The following is a 17,110-nucleotide window of genomic DNA, read 5'->3' on the forward strand; positions in this document are numbered from 1 at the left end:
AGAACGCTTTGCTGAGCCATATTTTTGTTATTGTGACCACTTATCTCATCCAAAAGGACGACTAAACGATGAACATGGCGACCCCGCAAAAAAAAAAAGGTTGATTTTGAAAAGTGAATGAAAGCTGCACGCGCTCCAACGAACTCTATCAAATTTTTTTGTTCTGAAAACTAGAAGAAGTACGTATATCGAATTTCCAAAAGTTTTTTCGCGCGTTCGTTGCCGATATTGCTTGAAAAGTTGTATCAAATTAAATCGCTGTGCCTGAAAATCTGCAGGCGATACCAATGCAACCTTTTTTTTCTCAAGTGCGTGTGATTATCGGCAACGGGCCGATATTTCTAGAACAAACGAAGGCTTCTTGGTCCAGAAAAAAAGTTGGAAGAAAAAATTGCGAAACTGACTGGAACATCATCCTGTACAATTATGCGCAACCGCGTCTTAAAAAGATGAAAAAAAGTAGTTCACAAAATCACCCCGAAATTCTAGCGTCTTGAAACATTCCATGTTGCGCTCCATTAGAAGCAAACGATGGTGGGTAAAATTAGTGACGGAACTAAGGATGTGTCATATACCGAAATACCAGGAAGTTTTACGATTTCTGGTGTGCAAATTTTTCACTAATCACCATACAGTCGCATGATGTATGTGCCGTAATAAAGGTAACCTTGAAACTGTGCAGACTTTATGAATATGAAGTATCTCATCAGAGACACTCATGACCAGATGAGTTGTAACGTACCGAAAATTGAAATTGAATTTCAAAAAAGTGAAGAAACAACGGGAAGCCATTACAGCTATTCACCTTCTATATTTAACCCACGGATAATCGCTGCTTTGGTTTTAGCCTGAAACAAATTCTAAGAGAATCAATTGCTCTCTGGTAATACCTATGTAATTTTTTATGTCAAAGTATTTCTTTTCAACATACTTTGAAATACCGATCTTCGAATTCAATATATACGTTTTTAATTTCACTGTAGGAAATATTTTTTCGCCGTTAAATTTGGCGGTCTCATATGCTATCTATGCTATCATGATTTTTCATACTGTTCCGAATTTTCGTGATTTTCTTCTACCGATGATATTCTCGTGCAGAGAAATATGCCTGTGATCATAAACGATCATTTCATGTTGTTCGTAACGAATGAATTTTGAAATTTCGGACGTATGATTCACTGGTTCAACTTGCATTAGTTATTAGTTAGCCGATATCGTCCTAAGAATTTATTTGGCAACGATCATCCGTTCGTCGTCCCGTGTCAGGTGCCCGATTCCCATCCTACGACGAAAAGGAGAAGTATCTATCATCCAGAAGCGAGTAGATCGCGTCGTAAAAAATGCAGCCGACCTTGGAGGCCACCGCGGGGACTTTGGAGCCTACTACACGACACTCCCGGGCCACATCTCCTCAGTTCTGGGCAATCCGCTGTTCGACAAAATGCGTTCGCCGGTATATAGTGGTGCCCTGCAGTCAAAGCTTGGCTTGTTTCAAAGAAGACCGCGGTTGGGGAGGTAGGAGTTGTGAAATACGCAGGTTCGTGTCTCGATGCATCCTTAAACTTCGGTGCATCTAGAATTATAACTACACCGGATGCAGACGTACCGGCCTACCTTCACCGACACACGTTTCGCAAGGGATATCGTCGCTGCGGCAATCGTCGGGGTAAATTTGGCAACAGCAGACGGAATATAACTGCAGATATTAGAATCGCACGTCAATTTCATCCTTTCGAGTGAGTCTCTCATTTTATGCACGTCGAATCGGTTTTGTCATGCATGTTATTCTCAACGAAGTCGACAATTTTTTTCTTTTAATTTTAATTTTCTTTATCGATTGTGGCACGTCGAGGCAATTATCAGATTTATCGTTAATTGGGCAACCGTGGCGTATTCTTATTCTCGAGATTTATCCGTCATTTTAAATTGCAACATTTTCTAGACTGCAACTGCGCGCTCTTACGATTTTGAAATATTAAAAATCGAATTTATCAACACCTTCACCCGCAGAACTGGTTTTACTCCGATAATTGTATTTGCATGATTTTTATTATTATTCAATCTTTTTCGACCATTATTACGGCAGATTTCTCTGCAAAAGGTCAAGCCTTGTAACATATACCTACTCCAAATTTAAATTTCCACGAGCTCCTGGATCTTATCGACTCCTCAAGTTCGATTCTGTGAGTCTAGATCCCATCAAAACCATAAATGGAAATCATTCAGTCTTGGTTTACTCTAAAGTATCGGTCACGTGAAAATCACTTTATTTCTTAACCGAGAGATCGGCGTTGAGTTCCATCATCTTTACAGCGTCCCGCGTTACAATTCGGCACGTGTTCTATTTTATCATAATTATTCGATTAGGACTCATTCAGCCTTCGCCGTTCGGTCGAAGATCGGTTCCGAAAATGTGAACTTGTCCGTTTCATCTTTATTTTTTGTTGAGTTTTTTTTACTTTTTTTTTCTGAATCTTTTTCAAACATGTTTTACCGAATGTTTCAGAAAGAGTGGCTCGATCACACGTGCCAAACTGGATTTCTGTTGGATCGAGGAAACCGGTGAACTCCCGCAAAAAATATCAAGGTAGGCGGCCGTTATTTGGGACAACCTTTTTTTTTTCAGGATCGATGAAAATTGGTATCGACGAATTTTGAAGCTTCGATTCTGACTATCAATAAAACGAGCGTACAAAAAATGAATTTGAATTCAAAAGTAATTTCAAATTGAAAAAAATTTACGACCTTAAAATTGTCGAATTTCATCATTTCGTGCAAAGATATAATGTGATTAAATTTTATTATCCGAGTCGCGATTATAATCGTCCGATTGATTTTCGCTTTCAACTTGTAATATTATCTAATATACATATAGATATAACGTTATTATACGTATCCTGTGCGCGTGTAACGTGTCGTACGAGAAGTATCTTCTCGAGTCAAGTGAGTATAAAATTAGCAAAAATTATGCACGGGATGAATAATTCAAGTGCTTGAGAGATTCTTTTTTCTTTATTTGTTTTCATTCAGAGTACGTTCGCCTTTCGTCTTCTTCCTCTAACAGTCTTTGACTGCGTCTGTTCAACCGGCACCATGAATCTCGATCGATAATTCTTCATTATTTTTTTTACTAACAATAAATAAATTCACCTTTTATGTAACGTGATTATGCATCATATATATTTCTACATTGAGTTTCACAAGAATTAGAAAAAAAAAAATAAATAAATCTGTTTTACTAATTATGCCGCAAATTTGGTCTTACTTAGTTCGTTGTAATTAAGAGAAGAAGAAAAAAAAGATTGTATCGAAAGTAATTCGAATCGTCAATTAATGTGTGTTATGGAGAATTAGCCCATTAGTCAGCGGCGAGCTACTTCCAGACTGATCCTCCGATTCACGGTAGAATTACAGCACAAGATTTCATCATCGTGGCCAACGGACTCATTGCTGCAGATCTGATTATGTAAATCGGAATAACTAGGGTTCTGCTCTTTGGTAAAGTGGAAGCTATGGACAAGCGAATGGGGGGAAAATGGGAACAGAACGGCGTGCGCGAAAGAATCTTAGAAAAATAGTTCAGAATTCAATCGGTTGTAGTGTTAAACAAATGCGAAGCCTGTTCTCTTTACGGTGCTCTCAAGACCGCACGGACGGAATTTTATAGATTTTCAATCGATGGCCAATGAGCAGTCTATAGTTAGATATAAAACAGACGGAAATCGTTGCCCCCGTCGATTGACGCAGTTGGTCTAAAAAATCGGAATTTTTAAAATGCCAGAACTAGAAACAACGTGCAAACTCAATAGAGGAGGTACATACAATAAATCGAAGTGAGAAGTGCGGAAAATTCAAACGTTGAATTGTGAGTTCAATCCGACCGAAAAACATAGAGAAATGTGAAATTGTTTTTTGTTTTTTGAATTGAAACTTCCAAAGTGAGTGAACTCTTGGTAAATTTAATTATGTCCGACTCAAAGTATACGAACAAATTTGTTGATTTTGGACTTTTCATATTCGCGCGAACACGAAGTCGTATATATATATGAACTATTCGAATCCGCATGTTCGTTGTATCGATAGTATCTAACACCAAGTGGGCGTCCTTCTTAATTTTTGCCTGGGATGAAAATATCGTTCCAAATTATGTTAAAACTTTTGGTTTGTGGCACGGGAGCGGTGCCTGTTACATAAATTCGCCAATCTCTGTAACTTCGCGTTGAGAAGCTCCGTTAAACGAAAAGTATTGCATAATTGTTGCGTGGCGTTTATACGTAATAGATCAAAGGCAGGTATAACGATAAATTCTGTTATCGTAATAATTCGCAGAAAACGCGCGTACGCCAGTCAAATACCCTCAGCTCGATCAACGAGTAATAACGAGAATTTACTCCTCGAAGTTGCATCGGTGATGATTCAGAAGGTATGAACGTATCACATGTGTTTGAACTTCCCGGAATATTTCCGTCTCCAGTTCGAATCGGACGCCTTGACCTTCTTGTTACCTCTTCGTTGTCAAATTTACACAGAATTAGGCGCGGGTTAGGGGGGGGGGGGGGGGGGGGGGGAATTCCTCGGTGCGCTTCGCAAAACTGATCCGTTGGTTTTGGCGTTGTGCCAACAATCAGAGGGAGAGAGAGAGAGAGAGAGAGAGAGGAGGGGGTTATTGCGATGTCAAGGGCAGTGGAGGTACAATATTCACTAATGGAGCGATCAACCGATCAAGGTCATAAGCGGCAATTATCTATAACACTCCGGCGAAAGGTTCGCGGTCGAAGATCAGAGCTGGATTTAATTAATAGGCAAAGTGTTACAAGGATTTCCACCCGGCGGACTGCACTTATATGAGACTTAGCTTTCAACCACTTTCAACCACAGGTGTACCTTTAACCAGCTCGCCTCGCTTGAATAATCTTATCAGCAAATATTAACAAGATATATAAAGAGGTCTCCACGTTCACTAATACGTACGGAGGGGAACGGGACGTGCTCCTCGTTTCGTCATTCGTCGTTAAATCCATCGTTACTGCAACTCCTGCACGCTCGTTAAAATCGAACGGAGAGTTTTTTTTCTTTTTTTCAATATCTAAAATCCGGTCAGAGTTGAGTAGCCTCTATTATAAGTATCTATATTCCGGATCGATACCCCCGCTCTGATTAAAGCGAATTTTTTAAAAATGGAGTTAAAATTTCGAAACAATTCAGTGGAGCGCTTCGAAGTCGGTCGATAAAATTATTGACTTTTCTGCTCCAACGACTCGAATAGAGGTCACAAATATTTTGCCGATGAGTTTACTCTCTCGTAGACAAATAATTTACTGTTCTGCTGTAACTAAGTGTGCAAATTTCGGCGGCAACGTTTTGCTACAACAAGGTTACGGCCTTGTGTTTGAGATGCTGCGTCGTGAATCTTCGCAAAAGATCAATGCCCCCCGCTCGACCAACGTCATCGCGCAAATCTCTCGTAGTATTTTTGTATTCGTGCGAATCATGTTAATGCTGGGAATTAATATTACGCTGTCCAATCGCAAGTCCGGGCTGCTCACATCCCTCATGCTGCTTTTTGTTTCTCGTATTTTTTTTTTTTTTTCTCTTTTTTCACGGAAGTCGGACACTCGCTACCTTCCGATTCGACCGTCTATATTTCGAAGACGATTTTTTAAACCCCCTTCGTAATTTGGTTTCGCCATTTTTCGCATTTTTTAATTTTCTTACGCGAGTCTGGTGTCGCTTTCTTTCCGCGACATTATCTTCACGACGTTTACAACCGAACGCGTATTATTGGTTACTCAATATATCTATGGTCTTGCGTAACGCAAATTTGTAGAGCTGATAAAACAGTAGAGAGAAAAAAAAAAAAAAAATTTCCAGTTCACGCGTTACGCATACCGTGAAATATTTAGACGAGGATAAGGACATCCTGGAGAAGTCCGCTTAGATTCTTCGCCAGGCGCAACATAATGACCCAGTTCTTCGAAAGAAAAGTGCCAGCGTGTGGCACGTCCGCACTTTTTCCCCGCATTCGAGTCTCTGGAATTAATTGTTATGCCGTATGCCATTCGTGTGTAAGCGATGGCTGCGAAAAGTTAGAAAAGTTAAAAACTAGTGTGGATGACGATACACGTATGCTTTTTAGCGGGAGTTAATATTCCGTGAGCACTCCGAGAAATTCGCTTTCATCGGCTCACTGCCCCTGCGTAACGTGAGATACGTTGGGCAAGACTCGTTCTTATGAAAATTTTGGAATTTCGAAGATACCGTGAAACTGGAATCCCTTTTGCGAACGCGAATCGGAATAATCGCCGCATGTGTATTTCGTTTGCCGACTCCGACGAGCGTTTTGAGCAAGGCCAAGTTACGTAGCTATACGATGTACAGCGCGGTTGCGATGCGAACGCGAAGGATTATTGGAGCACGGCCCGGTGCATATATTTTTTTTACGCCGTTTGGCATCCGCCGCTAACTAGCTCTGAGAAAATCACGATTATACAATCGTGTATGCAATAACGCGAAATGGCGGGTGTCCGACACGTGGTCAACCCGAAGGAGAGTGAAAGTGAGGCAAGGCTTGTCTTCGAACCCGACCACGTGGTCCCGGGTACGCTTTGCTCCGTCGTCGTCGTCGTCGTCGTCGTCGTCGTCGTCGTTGGGTGCGAACTCGCTCCGGTAGAACCTGGAGCAGGTGATCCGTGAACGCAGAAAATTATCGACATTCGATATCATCGGTTCAGTTAGCGAATCGGTGTCTCTGGGATTCCTCGAACAAAAATACGTCCAGAGAATTAGGTCAGGTCGAGTTAGGAAATTGAAAGAAAATTCGAACAAAAGATTATAGCCCTTCGATTAGAGCAGCGTTTCGATCAGGGCGAACGACATGATCGGCTCTCATGTAACAGTGAATTATCTGCAAAAAGTGAAGGGATACCAAACCTCGTAACGGTACGTAACAATCTTTGCGGGGATCAATTTCGTTGATCGGTGTGCTCTATGTTTATTGATCTTGATCGATATCGATCTCATTTGCATTTCAGAACTGGACGGGTTTTAACGGCGATATCGACGATATTTTCCGGTCCAATTATTCGGATGTGAATTAAAATTTCGAGTTTCTCTTTCGATACTCCGTTATCGGCGCTAGGGAGAGTGAGCAAAATCGCGTCGACCTTCCTTGATTTTTTGACTGAAAAAAAAAAAAGATGTGACAGCCCTCAACGGAGACGTGGATATAATTGTTTGCTCGCGGTGCTGGAATGGCTTTATATTTTATAACGATCGGTGGAAATCTTGTAGTTTGGCGTGAAAGTTGCGTGGAAAGTAGTTGGGAGGACGATGAGCCCTTCGTCGCGAGGTTGATTATTTAACGCGTTTACGCGCCATATTTTATTTGATTAAGGAACAGTTTTACGAATGATAATATTTTTATAGGTACACCCGTGGTATTCGATGCACGTGCAGCGTGGCGGGCCATCACGTATACTAGACTAGTGTCAAAATCACGTTACGTCAGACCGCATAAACTCCCAATAGTTGTATAAACCGCCCAGCCACACATTTGCCAACCACCACTCGCTGCTGTCAATATTTTTTGTACTATGTCCAGTCTCGTTCGAACTGTTATTGATCGGTGGTCGTAAGATCCTCGAAGAGACCGGCTGATCGTAAGTGATTTTCTTGACGGATCGTTTGATTTTCGTTATTGGCGTTATTCGGTGAAATGCGTGGGAATTCGATTCTCGTTTTCTCGACGGCTCTGAGCAACGACAATTCAATTTTATAAATCCAGAATATTCCGCGGAACAGTCCGGAGAATATTTCACGTTTAGCTGCCGGTGTTTTCGATGATTTCCGTAGACTTTGAGTGATTTTATGTAACGTACGTGATTGATGAAAATTCCGAGTGATTTTCTATGGTGACTTACAACTGGAGCTGTGCTCATTAGCAGCCGCGAGAACACCATAGATTTCATGCTATAGAAAACAGTTGATCTGTAATAAGCTCCCAGTGCAGTTGCTAAATATTTGAAAAATTGGCCAATCATAGACACAATAATGCGAGTTCACGGCGTTCTTCGGAAAAATATTTACGTATGCTAATATAATTTGTAACGTGTTACAAAAGAGTCGTCCGACCTCTAAATGCTCAACATTCTCCGATTCACTTTGCTTTGCATACAGCAATAATATTCAGCCCCGCCTTTCGTTTTCAATTATCCATAATTCCCAGCCTCGCCTCAATCCCTGAACACAGAGATTGTTGAAATTTTGTGAAAGTGTAAAAGCATTTTTTCAACCATTATTGCTTTCGATCTCGAAAACATACAGTTGACAGATATTTGAAACCCTTTAATATTTTGAATCTTTTCGAGACTGTCCAGAGCTATAGTCATCTAATATTGACGAATTTGTATCGGATTTATTTTCACTCAGAAATGGGACAACTTGAAATTTTTCAATCTTCTAGGTCTACGAATAGGCTAATACTCATGTCACGTACAGTCCTCGCAGCTTCGTTGCTCAACTGCATAATTTATTACTATTATATGTGCCGGTGCAAAGCGAATGAGTACAGACAAAGAGGCATATAATTTGTGATTAATATGCGCGATCGACAACATAATTATTGTACGGCATATGAATGATCGCAGTTGAAAATAAAAGAAATAATGATAGGAAAAATAATCATGTTCGGTGCAAGTCTCGTAACAGAAATTTCGAGTGGCGAGACTTTCCAGATAGGATTGTAACACATTTTTTTTCGGAACTTCGCTGCACAAATCAGAGTTCATGTAGTTCATAAATGGCGGGCAGCTAGTGTCATTTCACACATGATTGTCCCTCAGTAATCAGCGGAATGAAATTCACCATGCAATGCGGCTCTGAATTTGCAACATGTGCAAAAGTAATGGACGTTTTGGGCGCTGGATGAGATGGGGTATTGAAAATCAAAATATTAGTTTAACGGGAGTAGGAGTCATAAATTCTTCCATGTCCCATATCATCCTCTTCCATGACTGTTTCTGAAATATCACCAATATATTTATGATATTACTTTAATTGCAGATGAAATCCGCAGTACTGCAAGCCTTGGCAGTGGGTTGGCTACTGGGATGTCTCGTAGAACCTCTTTGCGGAAGTCCGCAGCGGCCATATTGGATTTCTTCGAAAGAAAGCACTGCTAGGAATCATCGCGAAGTCGAGAACAAATTCGCGATAAAAATTGACCGTGGAAATTCGCAGCACCGAGGAGGATACGGGGATTCCCCTTACGAAAGTATCGACCAATTTCAACTTGAGCAACGGCGTTCAGGATTTGTCCGAGACGATCCGGGTCAATTTCAGATCCGTTACGGATACGAAGACGATGATTTCAGTCGGATTCGTAACGAACAAGAGTCGTACTATCAAAATCTTTTACGGGCCACTGAGAGCCCTCCGAGAGAATTGCAACGTCAAGAATCGCCTTCTGCCGATACTGCGGCGCAGGAACGACAGATTTATTATCAGGACTATCTCACTCTCGATGAAAACGAGGGCCCGAATTTCGCCGAATTCGATCAAAAGGCGAAACTCGTGGACATTTTGAATTCGATTGACGATAACGTCAAAAATTCAACGAACGGAAGAATCGCAGAGCTGGTATCAAATCTCTTACTCAAAGAAGATTCTCGCGTATCGAATCCAAATGATCTAGAAGCCATAGCTTCACTGGAAGATGACATGATTGCCGAAGCCAGCATTCCGGAGGAAATCAAACGCGGAGTCAGACAAGTGCGAGGACAGCAGCCAGGACTTTTATGGACATTAGCCAGACTAACGTTTGAGGTTTGTATTTTGCACTCGCGATGTTACCGAAAAGCAATTGCCGCAAGTACAAGAGATTAGGAGTAGCAACTTTTTAGTTTCAAACGGATTATAATCAAACGTTATGATCCTGCGGCGTCGATGGCGATTACATAGAAAGATGCAACGGAGAAAGTTTGTTTTATTGCTGAACTGTAGGCTGCTGAATCTTCGATCACGTCTAGACGTAACATTGATATGTCTCGTGATCTACGTCGCACGCCTTTCAGATCGCAAACCAATATTTAACTGAATGTTATACTCTGCTCTCATCCATCTATATCAGATTCGGTCATAGCGTACAGCAATATCTTCCGGGTTATCTTAATTGACCGTCTGCGATTTCCGGTCTGAAAAGGTTGAGAATATTTGACGCCAAAACGATTTTGATATTCGATTCATTCGGTGTAAGTTAAGTTGCCTACACGAGGCGTAACTTCGGACAGAAACTTTCTCATACTTCACACAATTTTATTCAGAAAAAATACAAAAGTTACCCTGCCAACCTTTTTTTGGCTTTTATAAGATGAAACGAATTCTCAATCAGTCTCCGGGAAGTTATATCTCCATGCGTATCAGATTTTGAATTTTGGTTTCATAAATTTTTGAGTTCAGATAAATTTTAGATGATCCTTCAGATAATATCAAATCGGTCGAGTCACGAACCATCAACCTCAGGTACTGAAATATTATCGACAGGTGTCTGTCGCTAAAGAGCTTTTGGTATCGGTAACAAGCGAATAATCTTTATCGACAGTCGGTCAAAATATAGTTTTCAAATTTTAGAAAGTTAACGACACCAAGTCCGCTGTAAACCAAATTGGCAAAATCGTGAACGATAATTTTGCACCTGAATCTACGTCCACATCACGCCCCACCACTTCCACTACGACCACAACCACCCCGAGCAATTCTCTAATCGATGATAGCTCTACCTCGTCAACTATAAACGCAGATTCAACTTCAGCCACAACTACGACGACAACTACGACCACCGAAGCTCCTTTCATGTTAACTAGAACGGAACTACAGGGAATTATAAGAAGAAATCTCAGAGGATTGATCAGGCTCTTCAATATCGAGTGGAGAGACGCGCTGAACGTAAGATCTTGTTCGTCAATCTAGTTTAGGGGGCTAGCGCATAAAGAGGGTGGGTGCATTCTTCTGGATCATTTTAACCGATGGTTCTCTTTTAAGGAACCACCTGTTTTGCGTCCAGAAACCAAGTTTCTAGCAATATTTCGATTTTTTTTTTCTTCTTACATCAACCGCATGACAATCAATCGCAACATCTTGAAAGCTGTCGTAAAATAAACTTCAAATTTATTTACAGCAATCGCAAATTTCTGTGAGGGAGTTTCAACGCGATCTCGGAAATCAAGTCCGGCCATATTTCGAGCCAAATCCAAACTTGAATTGAACGACGAAAAGGAGAGAAATTGGAGTGGCCATCACATTGAAGTCATTTATTTTATAATTAGTTTTACATACACGAACGTCGAATTAATAATTCGATATCTTTATTGGTGTTACTACAGAGTACCTATCCTCATTTTGAAAATTAGATTTTTCAGAGCAGCCAAAGACTGGATATATTCCCTATATATTCTAATAGTTTCATACTCGAATGAACTAGCTCATCTATTTTCTACAATGGTGACTAATATGCTTAGCCTGTACACCTTATTTATTTATATTTTATTTATTCCTAAGTCTTCAATTATTTTTTCGATACGAAGTCGTCTCGTATTTGTAACATATTTGCTTAGTCGGGTAGATATTCGGTAGTATAACGACGTCCTGATATCCATTGTATCTACGCTGTAATAAACCACGATCTTCGTCAAAATGGGTTCCTTTTTTTAAATAATAATGGTACACTCATGACTGGACTAGCAATACTAGAAACGTGTACGAACGTGACATTTAAGACTTCCTACGATTCAAGTTCTTCTGAAAATTCAAAATCTAGATATAATTAGGTATCAAACGATCATGATCGCATCGTGGGAAGGAAAAATTCTCATCTCACTGCGCAACGTTCGGCAATCCTCAACAAAAATTTGTTGTAACAATCCAAAAGTAGTATGTTAACAGCGATGATTAATGTTCATGCAAAAACATCAAATACGGACGAAACTATATTTCTACTTCGCCGCATCGGCATCTTCGCCACTTTTCATTTCGACTCGTCTTATTTTCTGAGAACTTTGTTGAAAAACGTTTCGCTGTACACGCGTGGGAGGTGCATTATCTAGTACAAAGCTATTAAAATCGAAATAGTCGCGAAAGAGTCGGACCGAGCGTATGTACACATCGGCATCGGCATCATCATCACCTTTGCAAAAATAAAATGTAAGATAAGTAGAATGGGCGCATTGGGTTCCTGGATTGGTGGCGTCCGCTTTCGTAACGGAGAGTCGAACTCGGCAAACGTTGCCTACGCTTATTTTGTGCAGAAAATACAAGACGAAAAAAAACATTGAGAAAAGAAAAGAAGAGAAAAAAAAAAAAAACCCCGAGTCTCTGTAACATTGCGAAAGCATAGAAAGCATTCTCTCGGAGATGCGGGGCCCATATCCGACCAGGGATCAGGTGCGCTCGTGATTGGACGAGGGCAATACCGTGGGCTCGATGTCCTGGTGGCGACTGCCCTTAAAGGCAGGGTCGTTGTCGCGCGCGCCAATCTTCGAATTGCAATTGAAACAGTCAGACGGAAATTTCTCAACGCGCTACACCTGCTACACAGAAGATGCTGCCAATTTCCAACCTCGTATTTGCAGTCCTTGCTGTTGGGATGGTCACTGACATGGCCGTAGTAGCGGTAAGTGAGCTGCACCTTTTTTTATCCTCATCGCCTTCTTGTTTGTAAAATCGACAAAAAGTGGTTCAAGTTTTTCACCGTTTCAAGTTTAAGCGGCAACAGCCGTCTCGAAATCTCATTGAAATATTTCTTGATGACAAACAACACAATAAACGCGCGCTTATCCTGAACGGAAACTTCCATTATTATGGTTGATCACTCGTTCGGAGCTCCTATCTCCGAGTCCTCCACTTGAACAAAAATTTTGAATTATGAATTTTAAATTTTCTGCAATGAGTCGGTTGTTCTGACAAAGATATGGCGAATATCTTAATCTCTGGAAAAAAAATTTGCCGAAAATATTTGGAAGAGAATATCGAATACTTTATTTTCGTCATCCAGACAAATGAGATTTTGCTTGATTTGGGGGTGAGAATATGTCGTAGCGATAGACGTGTTCTGTCAACCGTGACGCTTCTGGAGGGCGTGCAAATTTCTGGATTGTTCGTCAGATCTGATGTCACTCTGCGATCGAGTTCACTTGTCCTCTTGAAATGTTGAGGAAAGTCTTCTTACTTTCAAAGTAAATGTATCGTATGAAAAGCGTCATATTTTGTGCGAGTATGTAGATGGAGTGAAAGCAGATTTAACCTACGCACAACGACGGGGTACACAGTCATCGCGTGATTGAACGATCAAAGACCAAATATATTTACATGTTTGTACATAATAGATATATGGTATAGGTATGTGCTGTATGAAAGAGTGAGTGATTTGTTGATTTGAATAGGTCCGTACGTAAATCGCGATACTTCGTCAGTTCACACTTTTCGAAAGTAAATTCTTTACGTTTTTGAAATCTTCAAAAGTAGACGCTTGCAAATAAGCCGCAATATTCTTATAAAAAAAAAAAAAAAAAAAAACCGAGATAAAGTTTGAGCGTCGACTTTAAACGATACAGACGGTGCGGATGGTAACCCTTTTTAAATTTCACCGGTTTTCCTAAGATCCGATTGCGATGTGTGATCCGGCCAATCATGCGGGTAGTGTTATGAAATACGTCAAACGTCAAGGCTACGTACTGATTAAAGAGCGTATACGCAACGCGCGTAATTTTCGCACTTAAATTTGGGCGTGGGATAATTTGTCAAATATGTTATGTCATTATACGTAGGCGTCACCGGCACGTAATATAATGGAATATTGATCGAGTATTTTAAATGTTTCTAGAACGTTCAAATGTCACTTTCTTCATTAAGGATGGGCACAAGTGAATTTAGATCATATCGTACCGCATAATCCTGTTGCCTTCTTTTTCTTCCAAAACACCGAACGCACATGTGTAATAATAATCGGGTTCAATTTTTTTCAAACAAATGGTTCTACTTCTTATTCCGTATGTAGAGAAAGCGAAAGAAGTTTAGTAGACATCAGCGATAAATGCTGGTTACACGAATCCGTCGCAGAATCAGAATTCGCACCGTTTCATGGAGTGTCGTGCGATTCGTCTGGTTTCCATAATTCGTAATCATCCATGTGATTTGGTTTAATTTTTCGAATAAATTTGCAGAACATTCACCGCCGATTTCGACGCCAGTCCGAAGGAGATAACGGGGAGATAATCGACAACATATTCAACGTGAGTCTTTTTCGCTTCGTTATTTCAATTGCTTGTACTCCATAGTTGCTTCACAATAGAGGAGAAAAAAAATGAGCATTGTTCCTGTCCTTTCATTCTTAACGATCTTTGACTAGTGTGAAACACTGACGTAATTTTGGATAGCTCACAAATCATATGAGATGGGAATGTTCTCTAACAAATATAATGACCCATTCATGAGGAATGATATAGTGTGTCACTGTTCCCAACCTGAACAGGTGCGTTAGATAATAACCTCATGCTACCACGTTTCATGTTCTCACGAATATACTTTTCACGAAACAGATTCCGATCACGGCAATCAGGCAAACCGCAGCGGCCGCTCAATCGATTTATCCAGAAGGCAGCAGCAGCATCGACAGCGTTTTCAACGTACGTTTTTTCTGAATATTATAGCTCTTCGACCTTATTGTTAGTCCTGAAGAGGGTGAACTGATGTAACGCATAGAAATATTCTGAAACCTTAAAAAAAACAGATTCCAGTAGCGACACTGGAAGCGGTTGGAAGTTTGGTGAAAAATCGAAACGCATTAGCTCAAAGACGGCCGATGGATTCGATGCTGTCGGACTACCAAAAGCGTAGGAAAGAACGAAAAGACCGACTCCACGCGAAACGTCAAGGCCAGAGGTTACAACAAAACGATCCATTTGGTGTGAACGCCTTAACCGACCTTTTGGTCGGGGATCGGGGCTTTTTTAGTGGACACGGTTCTTGGGGTGGTCACCTGCATGACTCGCTTAGTGAACACTTGAGTAATAAATTTCAATTTGGTAGTCAGTTAGTTAGTCACTTTGCTGGACACGGTAGTGCACATGGCGGTTCGCACGGTGATGGTGATCAAGGGAACGACGATCACGATGATGTCGGAGGTAATGGCTATCAACTTCATAAACCGAGCTTTGGCAAATTATAAAACTAATTCCTCAAATTCCGCGAACACTCCCCATCCATCGTCCTCATCCATTCGCATGTCGATCGGTTGTAAAGCTCGGTTATAAATGTCGGAATTGCTTCCAACCACAGATCTGTGGTTGAATCGAACTCTGGGTCACGGGCATAGAAATTTCTATAAGTTTATTTCGGACCTCTGATCTAGTGATCTGATTCCGAACGATCCCTTTTTGCAGAAAATGTGGCGAGTGCGAGCAGTAGCAGTATCAGTGACAACGACGGCTACGAGGTGACGGAGGAGCCGGAAGATAGGAGGAAGGGATGGGGCAGTTGGTTCGACTTTGGTAATATTTTTGGAGGTCAAAGTTCATCTTCGGCGAACAGAGAGCGGAATAAGGTCGCCCCGCGTCCGGACAGAAGGAAATACGGGAGATACGAGGACCAAGATGCTCCGTTGGAGAATAAAATCGCGCCGAAGAACAGCAGGACGGATCACCGAAGAAACTACGCCTACGATCAACGACCGTTGGAGAACAAAATTGCGCCAAAGGATGACCGCAGATACTACCAAAGGAAGTACAATTCCGATCCCAGAATACAAGACAGAGCAGCTCCCAGACAACGTCAAGCGCGTGACAGATTCGTGTTCGAGCACAGAAGCTTATGAGTTTTTTGGCTTTCGTCTCTATGCTGTTTCACTTTTTTTTTTTTTTTTTCGAGACGCGTGAAAATTTAATCGACATTTCAATCGGCACTCGTTATCGGCCACTTTTTCGTAACGAATTTAAGCGTCTTTAACAACGCTATAACATTGTGCTCGATAATTATTTATGAATCATTTAGCACGTATTAAGCTAATATTTTATCGCAAAGAATTTCATATTTATTAGAATAACGGTTTCGTCGTTTGTCCTGTATGCGTTACCATGCAATTGCGATTAATACAACCATTTGACAATAATTAGCGCGCGAGTCGTCTCAACAAATCACTTTAGAGACCATCTCTAATCAAATCAAATCAAATGAGTATACGTTGTCTTACAAAAAAAAGATGATGAATGAAGACGACCTATACACCCAATCAGAATAGGTATGACCATAGATCTATGGTATGACCATTTTTTCCGTTTCGAATCCACAGTCCACGACAATCTTTCTTTCTTCGCGTGGTATGGCAACGCATGCCGGGTACTCTCGCCAGTTGTACATAAAATGTAATTGTATCATAAGTTTTCATTATAAACCATTATGAAAATTCCTGTAGTTATGAAAAATGCCTTTTCCCTCCCTAGACGCCCAATTTTTTTATGATCACCACGGTAATTATTAGTCCTGATGGACACGACGATCGCTGAATTATCCGTGAACTTCGCATCGAATAAAAGTCTCATCTTGCTGAAGAACGAACGGAATGGACACAATTGCACTACACATCTATTACTAACGAATTACCCTCGGAATCACCACTCGAGAGGTGATAGATAAACACGTCTGGTCGCGAGAACTTTCGGCCTAGAAGTAGAGCGATTCCTTCGCCGTTTCCGGGGGTCACGCTATAATTACCGCTTGACCGGTAATTGATCGGAACGATCTACTTTTTCAAAATGAATCAAAATACACTGATACATGATTCAACGTCAGGCTTGACGTCTCGAGATCCATCGATGACAAGAATCATCAAATTCGATGTGCGATCAGGCAAATGTTAAATCCAATCAATTCATTCAACCAGTTGTTGATATTCGCGAATTTGTTATTGTCCACGGAAGTACAAAAAAATTTGGACTTTCCGCGGCATATATAAGATTCACTGTAATAATTCCCGCGAGCCTTGCCTCTGTTTTTGAAGACGATCACAAAATTCTACAAGGAATCTTCGAAGAGATGTCGACGTCCACCACAAAAGTGTACCATG

At 40.9% G+C, this 17,110-nt stretch overlaps 2 protein-coding genes across 6 annotated transcripts; both read left to right on the top strand.

Annotated features, from left to right (window-relative positions):
* Window positions 1-1,407: 1,407 nt before the first annotated feature.
* LOC105690166 lies at window positions 1,408-11,689 on the top strand. Of its 4 annotated transcripts, XM_048656112.1 has the most exons (5): window positions 1,408-1,736; window positions 2,507-2,587; window positions 9,061-9,822; window positions 10,627-10,941; window positions 11,174-11,689. In XM_048656112.1, the coding sequence occupies exons 3-5, from the start codon at window positions 9,061-9,063 to the stop codon at window positions 11,258-11,260; spliced, it is 1,164 nt and encodes a 387-aa protein (XP_048512069.1). In that variant the 5' UTR covers window positions 1,408-1,736; window positions 2,507-2,587; the 3' UTR covers window positions 11,261-11,689. The 4 variants fall into 4 exon arrangements, with proteins under 4 accessions (XP_048512069.1, XP_048512071.1, XP_048512070.1 ...); XM_048656114.1 differs by lacking the exons at window positions 1,408-1,736; window positions 2,507-2,587 and adding an exon at window positions 6,687-6,939; XM_048656113.1 differs by lacking the exons at window positions 1,408-1,736; window positions 2,507-2,587 and adding an exon at window positions 7,104-7,658.
* Window positions 11,690-12,380: 691 nt separating this feature from the next.
* On the top strand, window positions 12,381-16,450 carry LOC125501116. 2 transcript variants are annotated; one of them, XM_048656116.1, is made up of 5 exons: window positions 12,381-12,664; window positions 14,214-14,282; window positions 14,589-14,675; window positions 14,780-15,044; window positions 15,432-16,450. In XM_048656116.1, exons 1-5 carry the CDS (start codon window positions 12,593-12,595, stop codon window positions 15,860-15,862), a joined length of 924 nt encoding a protein of 307 aa, XP_048512073.1. In that variant the 5' UTR covers window positions 12,381-12,592; the 3' UTR covers window positions 15,863-16,450. The 2 variants fall into 2 exon arrangements, with proteins under 2 accessions (XP_048512073.1, XP_048512072.1); XM_048656115.1 differs by having other exon boundaries at window positions 12,390-12,664; window positions 14,780-15,173.
* Window positions 16,451-17,110: the final 660 nt, after the last annotated feature.

Source organism: Athalia rosae, chromosome 5 (genome assembly GCF_917208135.1).
Source record: "Athalia rosae chromosome 5, iyAthRosa1.1, whole genome shotgun sequence".
Lineage (NCBI taxonomy): Eukaryota > Metazoa > Arthropoda > Insecta > Hymenoptera > Athaliidae > Athalia > Athalia rosae.

What these genes read in the sequence shown, in the direction of transcription:
- LOC105690166 (XM_048656111.1), top strand. Translation starts at nt 8,050, where the DNA reads ATGCGAGTTCACGGCGTTCTTCGGAAAAATATTTAC. An exon ending in TTCTTCGGAAAAATATTTAC is followed by an intron (nt 8,086 to 9,060) that starts GTATGCTAATAT and finishes CTTTAATTGCAG; the next exon opens with ATGAAATCCGCAGTACTGCA. An exon ending in TAGCCAGACTAACGTTTGAG is followed by an intron (nt 9,823 to 10,626) that starts GTTTGTATTTTG and finishes TTCAAATTTTAG; the next exon opens with AAAGTTAACGACACCAAGTC.
- LOC125501116 (XM_048656115.1), top strand. Translation starts at nt 12,593, where the DNA reads ATGCTGCCAATTTCCAACCTCGTATTTGCAGTCCTTGCTGTTGGGATG. An exon ending in TAATCGACAACATATTCAAC is followed by an intron (nt 14,283 to 14,588) that starts GTGAGTCTTTTT and finishes TTCACGAAACAG; the next exon opens with ATTCCGATCACGGCAATCAG. An exon ending in GCATCGACAGCGTTTTCAAC is followed by an intron (nt 14,676 to 14,779) that starts GTACGTTTTTTC and finishes TAAAAAAAACAG; the next exon opens with ATTCCAGTAGCGACACTGGA.